Source organism: Falco punctatus, assembly GCF_963210335.1.
Source record: "Falco punctatus genome assembly, chromosome: 6".
In the NCBI taxonomy this organism is placed as follows: Eukaryota; Metazoa; Chordata; class Aves; order Falconiformes; family Falconidae; genus Falco; species Falco punctatus.
The window spans coordinates 1062987-1077965 of record NC_137585.1 but is presented as its reverse complement, the minus strand read 5'-3'; the positions used below and the strand labels follow the sequence as shown (position 1 = coordinate 1077965).

Genomic DNA, 14979 nt, shown 5'->3' with positions numbered 1-14979 from the left:
CTGGCACTGCCTCTGCAGCTGGATCTCTCACTGCTGGGGAGATTTATAGGGCTCTCGCATACAGTGCAGGCTGAAAAAGCATGTACAAACAGTGCAAGCAAATATATTTCACTGCAGCCTCGTTCTGTGACATCATTTCTTTTTAACAGCAAAAATCACCCAGAGCTAAAATCAATCACCGTATAGCTGAGCGACAGGGGAGTGCAAAGCACTGGTGTCAATGTCAGCTTCAGAAATGACCACAGTGTTGGTGTCTTCTCTTTTTTCTGGGGCCATTATGGATGTTGGGTGTGTTTTTAAGTATGCCAGCATTTCCCAAGCCATTTTGCTTTAGGTAAATGTATAGCCATTGTGCTGCATGTGCGTGTGTACAGCTGCACCAGCACGTTTGACATGCCTCCTAAAGCTTGTTTTGCTGAGGTCTGTGGCTTGCTATACAATTAGGAACCTATTTTCTCCAAGAACACTAAACACTCAGCTATTCTCCTTGACCCCAGCAAGGGTTGCTAAATGCTTCGACTCTTTTGGAAAATTAACATGCTTATTTAGGTGCCCTGAGCTGGACTGAAGACTCAGACTGAAGCATCAAGCATCTAGTAGAAAAACCAAGAATTTCCCTCAGTCATTACTACTAAATCCACTCTGTCAGCAGTGAGTACCGTATCTGTGTTCTGATTATCCCCAGAACTGCTTCAGGCTACAGTGCAGCTGGGAGGTGTCCGGTGGGATGGATGTGGTATAGGAATTTGTGCTGACCTGTCCTAGACACACCAGGATCGTTTCAAGTCCTTCTTCCCCCGCTATGTTTCCTGTATCAAAGGAGTCAGGTGGGACCATGTCACCAAGGCATCTCTGTTTATTCCAAACAGCCTTTCATTCTTCAGCTTCGCATCATCACGCTCACCCACATGCAGTCTGCTGCATTCCCTCAAAGGGTTTGCTACGTTATCCTGAGCTTTCCCGCAGTCCTGCTGTAATTATCAAATGGGTGATAATTATGACGGTATGACCTGTCTATTGTTATATTTCTGAGTCTTCAATAGGGCCATTCAAAAATATGGCAGTAGGAAGCGATGGCAAAGATTCATTGGGACGGATAAAGCTTTTAGTGGGGAACTGTTTTACTTTTGAAAGAGCGTGGTCTCGATTTGACTTGTTATCCACAACCTGACTCTTAAGCGTCCCTATATCTGAGTCCCAGGCTTGTCCCCGCCGCAGCTTCTTAAAGGTGTTACGGAAACCCTCAGTACTAAAGTAGTAGATCAAGGGGTCCAGCATGCAGTTCATGCTGGCCAACAGCATTGCCATAATTAACACTTGGCGTATGGAGGCCTGTGTTTCTTTCTCAACCTTAATCACCCGGGCTTTTATCATCCCATAAACTGCCAGGGTAGTGTTGTAGGGCACAAAGCAGATGATGAAGATGACCAGATTGACCAAGAGGAGACGGAGAGTCTTCTGCTGTCGCAGGGTCTTTGTTTGGCCGTCCTGGCAGAGCTCCTGAAAGATCCGAATTGAGCAGTACATCACAGAACTGAGAGGCAGGAGAAACCCCAAGATTTCAGCCAGGATGACTAGGGGGAAGAGGTTATTCTGCCACATGTTGTCACTAAAGTTTTCGAAGCACAGATAAATGGTCTGGTTCTGTACCTTACAGTGGGTTTGCTTGTGGACTATGGCTGTGGGGATGGAGCCCATGAAGATCACAACCCAGACAACCAGGCAAAGGAGCCTGGCTACCTTGCGGCGCCGCAGATGTCGCCAGCGAAGCGGGTGGACAATGGCAACATAGCGATCCAGGTTGATGCACATGAGGAAAAGGCAGCTACCATACATGTTGATCTGGAAGACAGAGCCAGAGACCTGGCATAGGGTGTTACCAAAGGGCCAGTGGTGGTTGGAATAGTAGTAGAGTCGCAGAGGCAGTGGGAGCGTGAAGGTGAGGTCGCTCACGGCCAGGTTGAACATGTAGATCATCACTACAGACTTCAGGCGCAGGTAGCGGATGAATATCCATAGGGCCATCACGTTCAGCATCAAACCTGTAATGAATATCAGGATGTAGCCAGGCAGGAGGAGGTGGTGGTTGAAGCTGTAATCCTTGCATGTCTGAGACTCATTGGGAGCTGACATGCCCAGCACGGATCAGGGAAGGATCTCGCTGAGATGGCTGAGCCTGCCAGTGGGCTACAGAGGCACAAAGAAAAGCACTGAGAGAAGTCATTCCCCTCTAAGAAGCTGTAGGCAGGTCATTCCCCGCATCTGCAGTTGGAGTGTGGATGGACTCATCTCTCTCCTGACTGGTGCTGGTCCGTAGTCATCTGGCAGGGATGGTAATGTGGTCACCTGGAGTCAGCTTCTGCCTCTAGTTCAGCAGTTCTGCCCAGTCGTCATGGGGACGGCGATGCGATGGAAGAACATTGCCAGTTGTCAGCACAATTCCTGGTCAGAGTGGAAGACCAAGGCAAAAGAGTTTAAGTTAGAGGAGAAAATCTCTTGAAATGTTAAAATCCCACCATGGTGGCTTCTACAGCAAGAACTCACAAAGAAACCAAAAGACTGAGAAAAATGGCCAGTAGAAAAGTGAGCAATTACATGGCAGAAGCAGCCAGAGCACAACAAAGGTAACTGTGCAGAATTTTGTGTCACTCAGCCCCAGAAAATGCACGTGGCTTTGATGGCTTCTGGGAGCACATGTGTCCCGGAAAGGGGGAGCGCAGGAGCACACAGGGAAAGTAGGGGAGGCAGCTCCAGAAAAAGAGAAAGAAAGAAAAAGGAGAGCGCAAGCATTTTGAGGGGAAAATGCTGACTGCAAGGAACTTAAAATAAAAACTGCATAGTATTGTTTTATATCAGAGAAACTGGACTCTGTACATCCATTGCAGATAAAAAGAATTACACTACAGTTAGACTCAGCTCCACCCGAGCTCCTTCCCTGGCTCAAACAACCCACAGAACGCTGAGCCCCAGCGAGCTGGGGTTCCTTACAGTCACCCTGGGGTTCTCGCTTGTGTGGGACCAGCGGTGCTTACTTGGATTTCATCTCCTCACATCATTTCCCCGCTTACAACACCATGAGGCATGAAACAGCCCGTGTCCTACAGACACGGAGCAGCACAGCCAGGTCGGGGAGCACGCAGGAGAGGAAGGGTCATGGGATTCACATGGGCAAACATACCTGGGACTTCAGCGCAGCGTGAGGCTGGTAACCACTCTAGACAGCAATGGTACCACTGTCCTGCCAAACACTGACCAGCTGGCTGAGCCCAGTGGAAGGCCATCAGAATGGTCTGGGGGCTGGAGAACTGGCCCGTGAGGAGATGCTGGGGGAACTGGTCTTGTTCAGCTGGAGAAGGGAAGGCTCCAGGGGATACAATGGTAGCCTCCCTGTACTGGGTTTGTGTGGCAAGGGTTTGGTAGTGGGGGGGCTGCAGTGGGGGCTTCAGTGAGGAGCTGCCAGAAGGTTCCCCCGTGTCCGACAGAGCCCACACCAGCCGGCTCCCAGCCGGACCCGCCGCTGGCCAAGGCTGAGCCCAGCGGTGACAGCGGCAGCACCTCAGGGGTGACGGATTTAAGAATAAGGGGGAAAACCTGCAGCGGGAGAGAGGAGTGAGGCTGTGTGAGAGCAGCAGCCCTGCAGCCCCCCGGGCCGGGGCAGGAGGAGGCAGGAGGGGCTCCAGGTGCTGCAGCAGATCCCCCCCGGCAGCCCGTGATGAAGCCCACGGTGAGGCAGGTGTGCCCCCAGCCCATGGAGCCCACGGGGAGCAGATCCCCCCCCAGCCCATGCAGGACCCCACGCTGGGGCAGGGCAGGGTGTGAGGACCCTCCCCATGAGGGGGAAGCAGCAGCAGCGACAGCGTGGGAGGGACTGGCCGCAGCCCCAGCCCCATCCTGTGCTGCCCAGGGCGTGGGGGGAGAGACGTCGGGAGTAAAGTTGAGCCTGGGATGATGAGAGGAGTGGGGGAAAGTGTTTGAAGATTTTGTTTTATTTTCTCATCATCCTACTGTGATTTGATTGGTAATAAGTTAAATTAATTTTGCCCCAAATTGAGTCAGTTTTGCCTGCGATGGTAATTGCTGAGCAATCTCCCTGTCCTTACCTCAACCCAGGAGCCTTTTGTTGTGTTTGTCTCCCCTGTCCAGCTGAGGAGGGGGGTGATGGAGCATCCTGGTGGGCACCTGGTGCCCAGCCAGGGCCACCCCACTGCACTCCCCGTACCTGCAAGGTGGCTGCTGGAAGAGGACAGCGTTAGCTGTTTGCAGCGAGGCATGGCAGGGCTACAACAGGCATGAACTGAACCAACAGATATTCAGGCTGGATTTCACCATGAGGACAGTCAGGAGTTGCAACAAGTTTCCTAGAGAGGTTGTGGAGCCGCCATCCTTGGCAGCTTCCAAGACCAGACTCTGGGTAGTCCAGAGTAACCCCATCTGATCTGACCGCTGACCCTGCCCCGAGCAGGGGGCTGGGCTAGGGGCTGCCTTAGTTGTTCCAGCATCCCCAAACCAGATGTCTGCCCTCAAAGCTGTTGCAGTGGAGTAGGGGTTGGGAAGGGGGACGTGGTTCCCCACAGCTGTTTGCAGGGTTCCATAGGGACTCCCTTGCAGAGCCCACAAAGACCTTGATTTCTTTCAAAAGGAAAGCAGAATTCTCTGCCTGGAGAAAATCTTTATATAAGGTTGATATTGCTGTAAGAGGCAGCTACTCAGCAGTTGGACAGGCACAACAAGCGTGTCAGACCTTCTGGGTGGCATGCAGGGCAACGCACAGATCTCGGGGGAGGATCTGTTAAAGCCAGAAGCGTGTGCTGGCCTCACAGGTAGGAAGAGATTCATTCCGGTAACGATGTGTTAAACGATGGAAGTGGACGTCTGATACGGGAGAGCAGAGAACTACCACTTTGCCCGTCCTTTTGTGTTGTTGGGCAGGTCCACCACCAAGACGGGGTTCTTAGAGGGACTTCTACTGCTTGTCAAGCTATATCTGAGCCGCCTTCACCCTTCCTGGTGGATGAAAACTTTGTGTGAAGACTTGAATAAGTTTGAAACGTAAGATAATCCAGCAAGGCAAATGGCAAGAATGCTGGTGGTTTCAAGTGAAATGATTTAGTGCCTCAAAAAAATCTCAAGGAGGATATGCCAGCTTTTCTAGAGCCAAAGCCCTGCAGTGACCACAGACTGACCAGACTGGTGAGACCTTCACCTTGACCAAGACAAAGCAAGTGAGACTGAGACTGTGAGAGACCATCACCTGCTCTACCACGTGTGCCCAGACCTGCCAGGTGTCAGGTGAAGGTGACTTGTCTCCACCAACAAGCTGTTTTTATCAAGGGATATTCCATAAACACCTCTAGACAAATAACATGTGGGCACTGACCACCTGTGCGAGGTCAGCGGTCTACCTACAACTGGCATTCTACCTCAAACTGCTGGTGGTGCAGGGATAACACGAGAGCAGTGCAATCACGTTGTTATGCTCCCCGAGTTCCCCTCCCGCTCCCAGCGTACCGTGGCACAGGGATTCCCTGAGCCAGAGGTGACCTGTTTGTATTCAGTCCTCAGGGAACTTTTCTTTCCTGACTTTTTCCAGCTGCTTTTTGAGTCGATGTAAAATTTACTATCTACAACATCCAGTGCCAGGGGTGCCAAGGAGTTCCACAGCTTAATCGCACCTGAGGAGAAGAACCACTTTCTTGTACTGATTTTTGAATCGCCACCTTTTAGCTTCAGTTCCTAGTTTTAGTGCTGGAAAAGACAGTGAAAACCCCACGCCTGCTCACCTTCACCCTATCACTGATGATTTTATAAACATCTACCACATTCCCCCATAGTAACCTTTTCCTTTTTTTTTCAGGCTAAGGGGTCCATGCCTTCAGAGCTGCTCCTCGCAGAGGAGCCGTTCGGTACTTTTGGACGTCCTCTTTGCCCTTCTCAGCACCTTCCCACGTCTGCTGCAGCCTTTATGAGCCTGTGGTGGGCTGCACAAAATGTACACCATGTTGATGATGTGGATGCACTGAGCTGAGTAGGCGCAGACCTCATTTGCAAGGGCTAATGGTCAGTTCAGATTGTTTTCTCTCATCACTTCGCTAGATGAAATTTCAGCTGCTATTTTAAGGCCAGTCACTCACACTTCTCCTAATCTCTGCAGTTCTTCGCGGCCAGCCCTCATCTTTTCTAACTTGAATAATTTTATGTCACCGACAGATTTATTATTTTATTATTCATCCCTCATGAATAAGTCAGACAGTCCAAGACCCAGCACTGGCATTTTATATCTCCACCCAGAAAACCAGCAATTTCCCCTCATTCTCTGGCCTGCCGTTTAGGTGGTTTTTGTCCAGGTAGGAACACTTTCTCTGAATTTCTTTCAGCCCCATTGGTGAGAGCCCTTTTGAAAGCCTTTTGGAAATCCACACGGGCCCCTGTTCACGCACTTATTGACTGCTTCAAAGAAGGACCGTGAGACGCAGCATCCCTTTATAAAAGCCATGATGACTTTTCCTCAGTAATTAGAAGTGACTGCACGCCAATTGATTTTTTCCTTTATAATAGCTTCCACTAATTTGTTCTGCACGGACATCAAGGTCCCTGGTCTGAAATCCCCCAAGAACCTTTTCTCAAATTGTGCCTGCTAGTGAGCCTTTACAAGCGATTTTGAGCAAATGTTTCTACACCCCAGTTACCAGGTCTTCCACCCTTCAGTGGCTTTCGGACCTCTGGAGTAGGAGCCATGTGGTTTCAGCCGCTGCTTAGTTCACCATGCTGCTCTGTAGCCGTTCCCACTAGCGCTTTGATCAGAGACAGCCCTGTGAGGAATTTCCCTGTCTAAAGAGTTTCTGCTGTGGAAATCTCCCAGGCTTTCCTGGGCGCCACCAGTGCAAGAAAGGCATCTAGGTTTTTGTCCACCATCACCTTTCCTTTTTTTCCCAGAGTTGTCTTTCCTGATGTACTAGCCCCTGCAGCCTTCGAGACACCTAACAGCGGAGCTCTAAAGTGGCATCACAGGTCACTGAGAGTGGAAAATAGCCTGAAGATTTTAGACTGGATTTATTTTTTTTTTGGTGGGCGGATGGAAACACAGAAGCAAGACTCCCACTGTGGTAGTTATTGAAGCTAAGCTGACAGTCTCAAATTTGACCTAGCAGATACTGCCATCAAGATCTCAGAGACCTGCAATGAGATGTGTACATGCATGGTCTTTGGAAAGACGGAGCTGTAGGAATGGAGCGTTTCTCCACAGAGCTCTGGAGGTACTGCTTCAACTGTCCCCTGCTGAAAAGGAAAGTTACGGGTAAAGCAGGCTGGCAGCTGAAACTGGCTTATCCTTGCTGGATATATCCTTGTTGTATCCTAGTTAATGTCTGAGAGCCCCAGGCCACATTCTTTGTGGTTGCCTCTAGAAGAACCTCAAGTACTCATTGCTCTACAGAAAGCTGCTGAGCGACCTTGTCACCAGCTCTTTAAGGAGGCAACAGAACCACAGCTGAATCCTCTTCCTCCTGATGATGAGGTGCTGCCTTGAAAACCTGAAGGAACTTTGCATTTGGTGACTGACCCTTATGTGGCCCAGGGGGTGGAGGAAGCATCCTTTTACCTCTGAAACCATCTGCCGAGAACGTGGCCTTTTCCCTGGCAGGGACAGAAAAGAGCAATTCAAACCCCAGATGAGACCGAGGCAGATGCTTCTTTCTGTTTTCAGGTGGAAAACAGATTCGTTGTGAGTATTGGTGCCCTGGGAGGGGAGGATGGGGGAATGACGTGCCGTGTGTGCGCACACACACAGACAGTCTGAGCGAGTGCTGTGGAGGAGGAGAAGCTGCAGAAACTAGAAGGAAGGAGAAACACAAGTGAGGGAGGAAGACGTGTAGGTGTGAGACGGAAGCACCGTTGACTGCTGTTGCTGTGTGATGGGAAAGGAGAACATGATGCTGGAGGATGGGTGGACAGTGTCAGAAAACAGTTGAAAAGGATGTCCTCTCTTCCCCCCCCCCCCCCCCCCCCCCCCCCGTGACCACCCCACTGGAGTGACAGCCACATGCCTCCCCCACGTGCCCCGGAGCTGCCTGGAGCCCTGCCTGGCATGGGGTGCTGGGCTGAGACGAGCAGAGGTCGGGTCCAAGGTGGGCATGTCTCCCTAGAGGCAGAAAACCAGCTGCTGGGCAGGGAGGCCCCACAGGACACACAAAACCCGTGGGGATTTTGAGTTTTTTCTTTGTGGGGGTGGGACACCCTAGCTGTGCTTGCATACAGCAGCTGAAACGGGCAGGCGTGCCCTGGGATGGTGGGATGCGTGCCTGGCATCCCGCTGCCTGGTCCTGGCATCTTCTCCCCTGATGCTGCCTCACCGGTGGCTGCTGCTGCCCAGCACCACAGAAATGATGGAGCACAGCGTGGTGGGACACAGCTTTATGCATGGGGCTGGGAAATGAGGTGGGAAAAGACAGCTGGAAAATACTTTGCCAAGCATGCTGTGGGGCCAGCATGTCCGAGAGCAACTTGTCATTTAAACCCTGGCGTGCTTGGGGGCTGCCCTGGGCGGGGGGCAGAGGGGATGCCCCTGGGCATGCAGGCTGGGGTGCAGAGTGGTGCAGCTGGAAATGCCAACAGCACGAGCTCTGAAACCAAAAGGAAATACCAAAGAGTGCCCCAAATCTCAAAAAAACACCCAAGTTTGCTTTAGAAATTTGAGTTACATTTTTTCATAAACGTGGATGCTTTTTACCTGCTGTAGGTGATATTTAAGCCCCACTTTTCACCTTTTTTTAAAAAACTGAGGAATTAGATTATTGTCAGATTAGAACTGTGAAGACATTCAAGACTTACGATGGCTTGTTTTTCATGAGATACGTGACATCAAAGCCAAGACCTCTGTATTTAACTCATGAGGGCTGGTCACACTGCTACTGCCTACTCCCTGGATCTGCCACCCCCCTTCGTCTACTGAGGGTCCTGTGGAAGAGGGCTTCCACCGTGGGCGCGGTGGCCGGTAAGCTCTGCAGGCTGCCCATGCTCTTAGTGTCGCAGGGTCCCAAAGCAGGCTGCCATTTGAACACATTTGCCTTGCGCCTCCTCTAGGTTCACCAGGCAGCTGAGGAGGCACAGAGGGTTCCCCAGTGTCCCGTGCTCAGGACCAGCAGCATCTGCACAGCAGCTCATGGGGACCAGTGCCCCCAGCCCGTCCTACTCTCCAGATGTTTCCATCTCACTCACCTCCGCCAGTGAAGAGCCGAGGGTGCGGCAGGCTTGCTAGTTAGCAGTCTGCAGGGGTCGGAGAGCTAGCTGTCGCTGCAGGGGTCTTGATCCAGGCACCAGAACTGCGGGTGGCTCGAATCAAAGCGGAAGCAGGGCAGGCTCTTTGGATACTTGGTCATCTAAATCACAGCCACCACCTGCCCCGCCGTGGCTGGCTCTGGGCTGTCGTGCTGCAGTTCATCCCCCCTGTCCTTCGCACTTCCTGGCGCACTTGTGGTTAGCCACAAAGCACGAACTTTGCTATCAAAAGCTGATAAGCTAAATGCATCTTATGAAAGCAAATATAATTGTGAAAGAAGTGATACCCAGGTGTCCTTGCAACTGAGGAGACCTGCCCTGGGTCATAGTGCTAAATACTTGCTCCTTTTCATTCCCATGCTCGTGCAGCCACCCCCAGAACTGACAGGGGAAAATGAAAATATCACAATTCCCAAAACATCGCTAAACATGAGGTAAAAGTGAAATACAGGAAGTGAGAGCAAAGCTGAGTCAACCCGTAGCCAGCGTGAAGGCTCAGAGCCCTGCCAGCCCCATGGCCTCCGGCACCGGGGGGCTGAGCTCCCGCCCAGGGCCAGCTGTGCGCCGCTGCCATGTGGCACCCAGAAAGAACCGGGATCTGAAGAGGTACCAGTGCCTGTGGCGGGCGAAGGCACGTTTGCCACAGACCTCAGCGGGTGTTTGAGGCTGCAGGAGGCACGGTGCTGAGAAGGTGCAAGGGTTGATTTAGTGAGAGCTGTGCGCCCCAGTGCCGCCACGGGTAGCTGGGAAGGGCTCTGTCCTCCCCAGAACCCAGTGCATGCTCTGGTCTTTCAAGTCCTATTTCTGCTTTGCCAGTCCCAGCCACAGCTGGAAGAAGACACAGGTCATGAGGGTACCCCTACTCCGGCCACCGTCCTTCCCCAGGAGCTGCTGCCCCATGCTTGCGGGCTCCCTCCTTCCCTGCAGTCCCCCGCCGGCTCCTCTGGCTGCTGCTGCTGCAGGTGTTTGACTTTCTCACTCCTGCCTCCTCGTTCTGCCATCACTGTCTCCTCATTCAGGGAGTGACGCGCCGAGGGATCTATGTTCCTGCCCCTCATAAATCCTTGGAAGGTACAAAAGCACCCGACCCATCGATCTCACCCTGCTCCTTTTTAGTGCCTCTCTGTTTTTTAACCAGCCCCCCTTTCTCACTTCCTAGTTGCTGGGATCTTTGTTCTTGCAGCCTTTTGTGTCTCTTCAGCTCCCATCAAGGCTCTGGTACCGATAAGGATTGCGAATATACCGGGGAATGTGTGTGTGTCCTTCTCCCTTTGCAACAGGAGTCTTGGACACCCTCTGTGGGAACTTCCCCCTCCCCTGTGGCCCTCGCCCCCTGCACACATGTGCACACATCTGGCTGAGCTGGGTAGTCCTGGCTTTACCATGCGTATCAGAAGAGGAGGACACTGACACTTCACCTAGCCCGCGAGCCCCGCAGCATCCCTCGCCCAGCCAGGGTCACTCACCTCACCGTGACTCGGTGCCTCAGCCCATGAGTTCCATCTCCCCCCGGGTGGGCTCATACCTCCGCCCCTTGCTGCCCGCGAGGGGCTCAGCCGGTGGGGAAGAGCAGCGCAACCCCTGGCATGTCCTCACCGCTGTGAGTCGACAGCAGGTAAGACCAGATTACCGGGGTGTGTGTCGGAGGCTACACCCCGACGCTGCAGATCCCAACACGCCTGCCACCCCGGAGCGCTGGCTCCAGAAAGCAGGAGCAAGGACCCGGCAGAGTGAGGGGCACTGGGAAGGCAAGGAGAGCGGTGGGAAGCGTTCTGCAGCGGGGGGGCTGCTCGGGGTGGAAGGGATGGCTGATGAAGCCCAGTGCTACCGAGACCCCTTTGTGCAGGGAGATGTGGAAAAGCACAGGGAAGGGGTGAATCCCCGTGCAGGGCCACACTGGGGGGACCACGGCCGGGTCGAGCAGCCGTGTTTTGCTTTCTGCGTGATTCGGGCAGGGAAAGCAGAAGCCCCGGGGCTGCAGGAGGAGTGTCACCTGCCAGGGTGGTGGGGACAGCTGGCATTTCCCAGGCTCACTTAGGGAATGGCAGGCTTTTCCCCCAGGACGTTTCAGCTCCCTGGGCACAGAGCTGACATTTCCCTGGACTCCCAGGGGCTCTTAGGAAAGGGCCACGCGCTGAGGCGGGCAGCCGCTCCAGTGTGCCTACCTGGGAGAAGGGCAAGGGCTGTCCTTCTTGCCGTGGGGAAGAAAACGGGGGGCACAAAGGGGGACCTGCCAGGGAAAGAGTTAAGAGAGCCCGGGAGCAGCTGGGCTGTGTTTGTTTGCTGTAGCTATGTGTGCTGCAGGGTAGAAAAGAAGAATCTCCAGCCTGGAGGAGGCAGATGAGGGAGGGTCCTCAAGGACGGTGGCTGGGGATGAGTGGGGCAGCAGGTCTTCCCCTCTCTGCTCCCACGAGCTGTCACTGCAGGGAAACCCTCTGGCTCCCCGAAGGGCTGGGTGACAAAGTGGGGACGAGCTGGACTAGCAGCAGCTGCTTGGAGCTGCCAGGTTTGTCTGGCGTGGAGGTTCTGTTTGCTGCCAACCGGGTCTCGGGCTGCTTCCTGCTGATGAAGTGACTTGGCTGTGGAGGAAGACCACCAGATCGTCTGCTGACAGGACAGCAGAGACCAGGGCTGTAATGCTGACACTGTTCCCAGCCACGTGAGCTGCCTCTGACGGGTGCCTACCCCAGAGCCCTAGCTCAGAGCTCTCCCACCACGCTGCCCGAGCTGTAGGCAGGGGACAGCACCGGCGTGGACGCCCACACAGGACCATCCCAGCAGGTTTCTGTGGGCTCCAGTGCTGGCACACCATGGCAGCCCATGGTCATTGCCCAGGGCAGAGGCTACCCACGCTTTGCAGTGCTGGGCCAGAGCTGCTGTGAGAGAGACTCCCAGGCAGAGGCAGTGGGAGGTCCAGGAGGGGATTCAGGCGGCTGCTGCACCGTGGCTGAAGGTGGAGTTTTGCCGGGGAGAGGATGGAGATGGTGAGGCTGTACGTGGTGCTGATCCCCATGCAACACGTCCTTGCCATGACCTGGCTGTAAGTACGCTTTGCGCTTGTACCGTCTGGGTTGGAAAGTCATCTGGGGAGGTGCTGTCTCCCAAGAAAACAGGCAGATCTCTGAGAAAAGGGTGGAAGAAGGAACTTGGGCAATCCAAAGGCAGCACATGAGGAGGGACATCCCTGGGAGCATGAAGGGAGAGGGATGGTGAAGCTCAAGAGGTGCAGACCAGGGTGGGGAGCAGGAATGTCCAATTTGGCACAGACAAGAGATGGCACATCTTCCCTGCCCCTTTTCTGCGCTAAAATAAGGCTACAGGGGGCGAGTCCAGCACAGACATGGCCCTGGCTCTAGTCCACCTGCAACTGAATCTCTCCCTTGCCCTACAGGTACCTGGCCGAGGAGACTTCCCTGCAGGTGGCCCTCCAGGGCCCCGGGGGCTGTAAGGGTCTGACAGGGCTGGTAGAAGAGCAGGTCCGCATTTGCCAGCGCCAGGTAGAAGCCATGGATGCGGTGAAGCGAGGAGCGGAGCTGGCTGCCAAGGAGTGCCAGCACCAGTTCCGCTCTCGCCGCTGGAACTGCTCCACTCTGCAGGGGCTGCAGGTCTTTGGCAAGGTCACCGTCCAAGGTCGGGGGGGGGGGGGGGGCGGGCAATGCAGGCAGACTGGGTACAGGGTCCCTTCAGTAAGCCTACACGGTCCCCTTGACACATCAGCCTTTCCTGGGGTAGTGTGCAAGTGTCACACTGGGCCCAGCCCCAGAATGGCCAGTGCCTTCCTCCGCATGCTGTATTAATAGTTGTCAACACAGAGCAAACTGAACCAAATGCATATGCTATTACAAATATTACTGTTCTGCCTAAACTTCTTCCTCATTTGGTCAGGTTTGGCTTTTTGGTTCCACCTGGCCCATTCCGGGTACCAGCTCTGCAGACTGGTAGACCTTCTCCCCCTGCCTGCCGCCAGCCCAGCCCCTGGGAGCAGCAGCAGCTCATATCAGACACTTTGCTCTGCAGCTGCAGTCCCTCTTTGCTGCAGCCAGGGAAAAAGGCTCTGCCTGTGCCCCCAGACCAGCACAGAACAGATTTTGCATGTGTTTGGCCGGGAGGAGCCATACGGGGAGCTGTGAGCAGGGTCTTTGGCTCCTGGAGACTTGGTGGCAGGGTCCTCCCTAACAAACCCCTCTGTGCGGGAGGCTCAGACCCTGATGCACCCCCCACCACTCCCCTTTCTCTTTCCTCGGGGGCTGCTGACTTCTCTCCCTTAATGGGACGCCTGGCCCAGGAACTCAATTGTGCCAGAGGCGAGGGCGCTGAGCCCAAAGGGCCCCCCAGAGCCATCGCCCTGCCGGCTCCAGGTCTCAGCAACAGCAGCACTGGGTGAACATCCCGACAGCAGTTTCTCCCCAGCAGTCTCCTTCTGGAAGCATTCCTCCAGCATGCCTTCGCAGCTCTTTCCCCAGTGCCGTGTCCCATCAGTGCCTTCCCCCTCTGCAGACTGGGGCCATTTCTCACCCCGCTGCAGGCACGCGGGAGGCTGCTTTCATCCACGCCATCTCCGCTGCCGGCATTGCCTTTGCGGTGACTCGTGCCTGCAGCCGCGGGGAGCCGGAGAAGTGTGGCTGCGACCGCCAGATCCGAGGAGTCGGCCCCGAAGGTGAAGGAGGGTGGCGGCGGCAGGGATGGGGTGACAGAGGGGAAGATCCATGGGGGAGACCCGCCCCAAGGGAGAAGGTTTCTCACAGCCCTCAGCAATCTGGGAGCTCCTCTCAGGGCTTCTACTTCCTCATCTCATGGCCGCTTTCCCTCTGCAGGTTTCCAGTGGTCGGGCTGCTCTGAGAACCTGTCACACGGGGTTGCCTTCTCTCAAGGCTTTGTAGACAACCCCGAGAGGAGCCGTGGTGTCTCCTCCAGCCGGGCGCTCATGAACCTGCACAACAGCGAGGCTGGGGGGAAGGTAAGGGCAGGAGCAAGGGCTGGGAAGCAAGCCCGGCTGCAGGGGTTTCTCCCTGGCTAGGCGGAGCTGGGTCCAGCCCCCTTACCCCCAGCGGCTGGGGGCACCCATGGGAGCCCAGGGCAGGGCTGCATCCTGCTGCCTCTCCTCAGCCCAGCCCAGCACCGCTCACGCCGAGCTGGCTCCTGGCCGCTGTGGAGCGGGGTCCCAGCCTCCCCCCGCCTCGGCGCAGACTCTCCTTTTCCTCACAGAGCCCAGCTGCCATTTACCTTCCTTGGCCTTTTCTGCAAAGGAAATCAGTTCCTCCATTCTGCCCCGAAGGGCTTCCCTGCCCCTCCTGAGCAAAGACACCTTCTGCAGGGGCTGCTGTGACATCTGGTCCCTGGAGTGTCCTCTGGCTCTGGGCAGATCCGTCCACCTCCCCAGAGCAAGTCCCTGTCTCTTCCCCTGTCTCAGGGATTTTTCTTACAGACCTAAGCCAGGCTGTTTTCCACAGAGTGGATCCCCTTCTGCTTCATAGTGATCTGGCATAAAAGACTATTTTGCTCTCGCTTCCCTCTTCCCTCCCCTCTTGCCTCTCCTCCCATTTTCCCTTCCCTCCTCAGCCGCCCTCCGGCCCCGGGCAGGTGGGGGCCCCCGGGGCAGGTGGGCTGGGGGCACAGCAGCTGGGCCCGCAGGCAGGCGGGCGAGGGCAGTGTCCCAGCTCTGCCTGGCAGCTGCCTCCCGCCCCACAGGCTCTCCTGGCCCACGTG

At 54.9% G+C, this 14979-nt stretch overlaps 1 protein-coding gene and 1 long non-coding RNA gene across 2 annotated transcripts; one reads left to right on the top strand and one right to left on the bottom strand.

Moving 5' to 3' along the window:
- Positions 1-122: 122 nt before the first annotated feature.
- LPAR5 (lysophosphatidic acid receptor 5) lies at positions 123-9612 on the bottom strand. Its single transcript, XM_080391092.1, has 2 exons — positions 9214-9612; positions 123-2442 (listed from the first exon to the last, which is right to left on the bottom strand). The coding sequence occupies exon 2, from the start codon at positions 2131-2133 to the stop codon at positions 1021-1023; it is 1113 nt and encodes a 370-aa protein (XP_080247218.1). The 5' UTR covers positions 2134-2442; positions 9214-9612; the 3' UTR covers positions 123-1020.
- Positions 9613-10007: 395 nt separating this feature from the next.
- On the top strand, positions 10008-14844 carry LOC308065300. The gene is made up of 3 exons (XR_013928734.1): positions 10008-10126; positions 10293-10344; positions 10433-14844. It is a non-coding gene; the product is annotated as an uncharacterized lncRNA (long non-coding RNA).
- Positions 14845-14979: the final 135 nt, after the last annotated feature.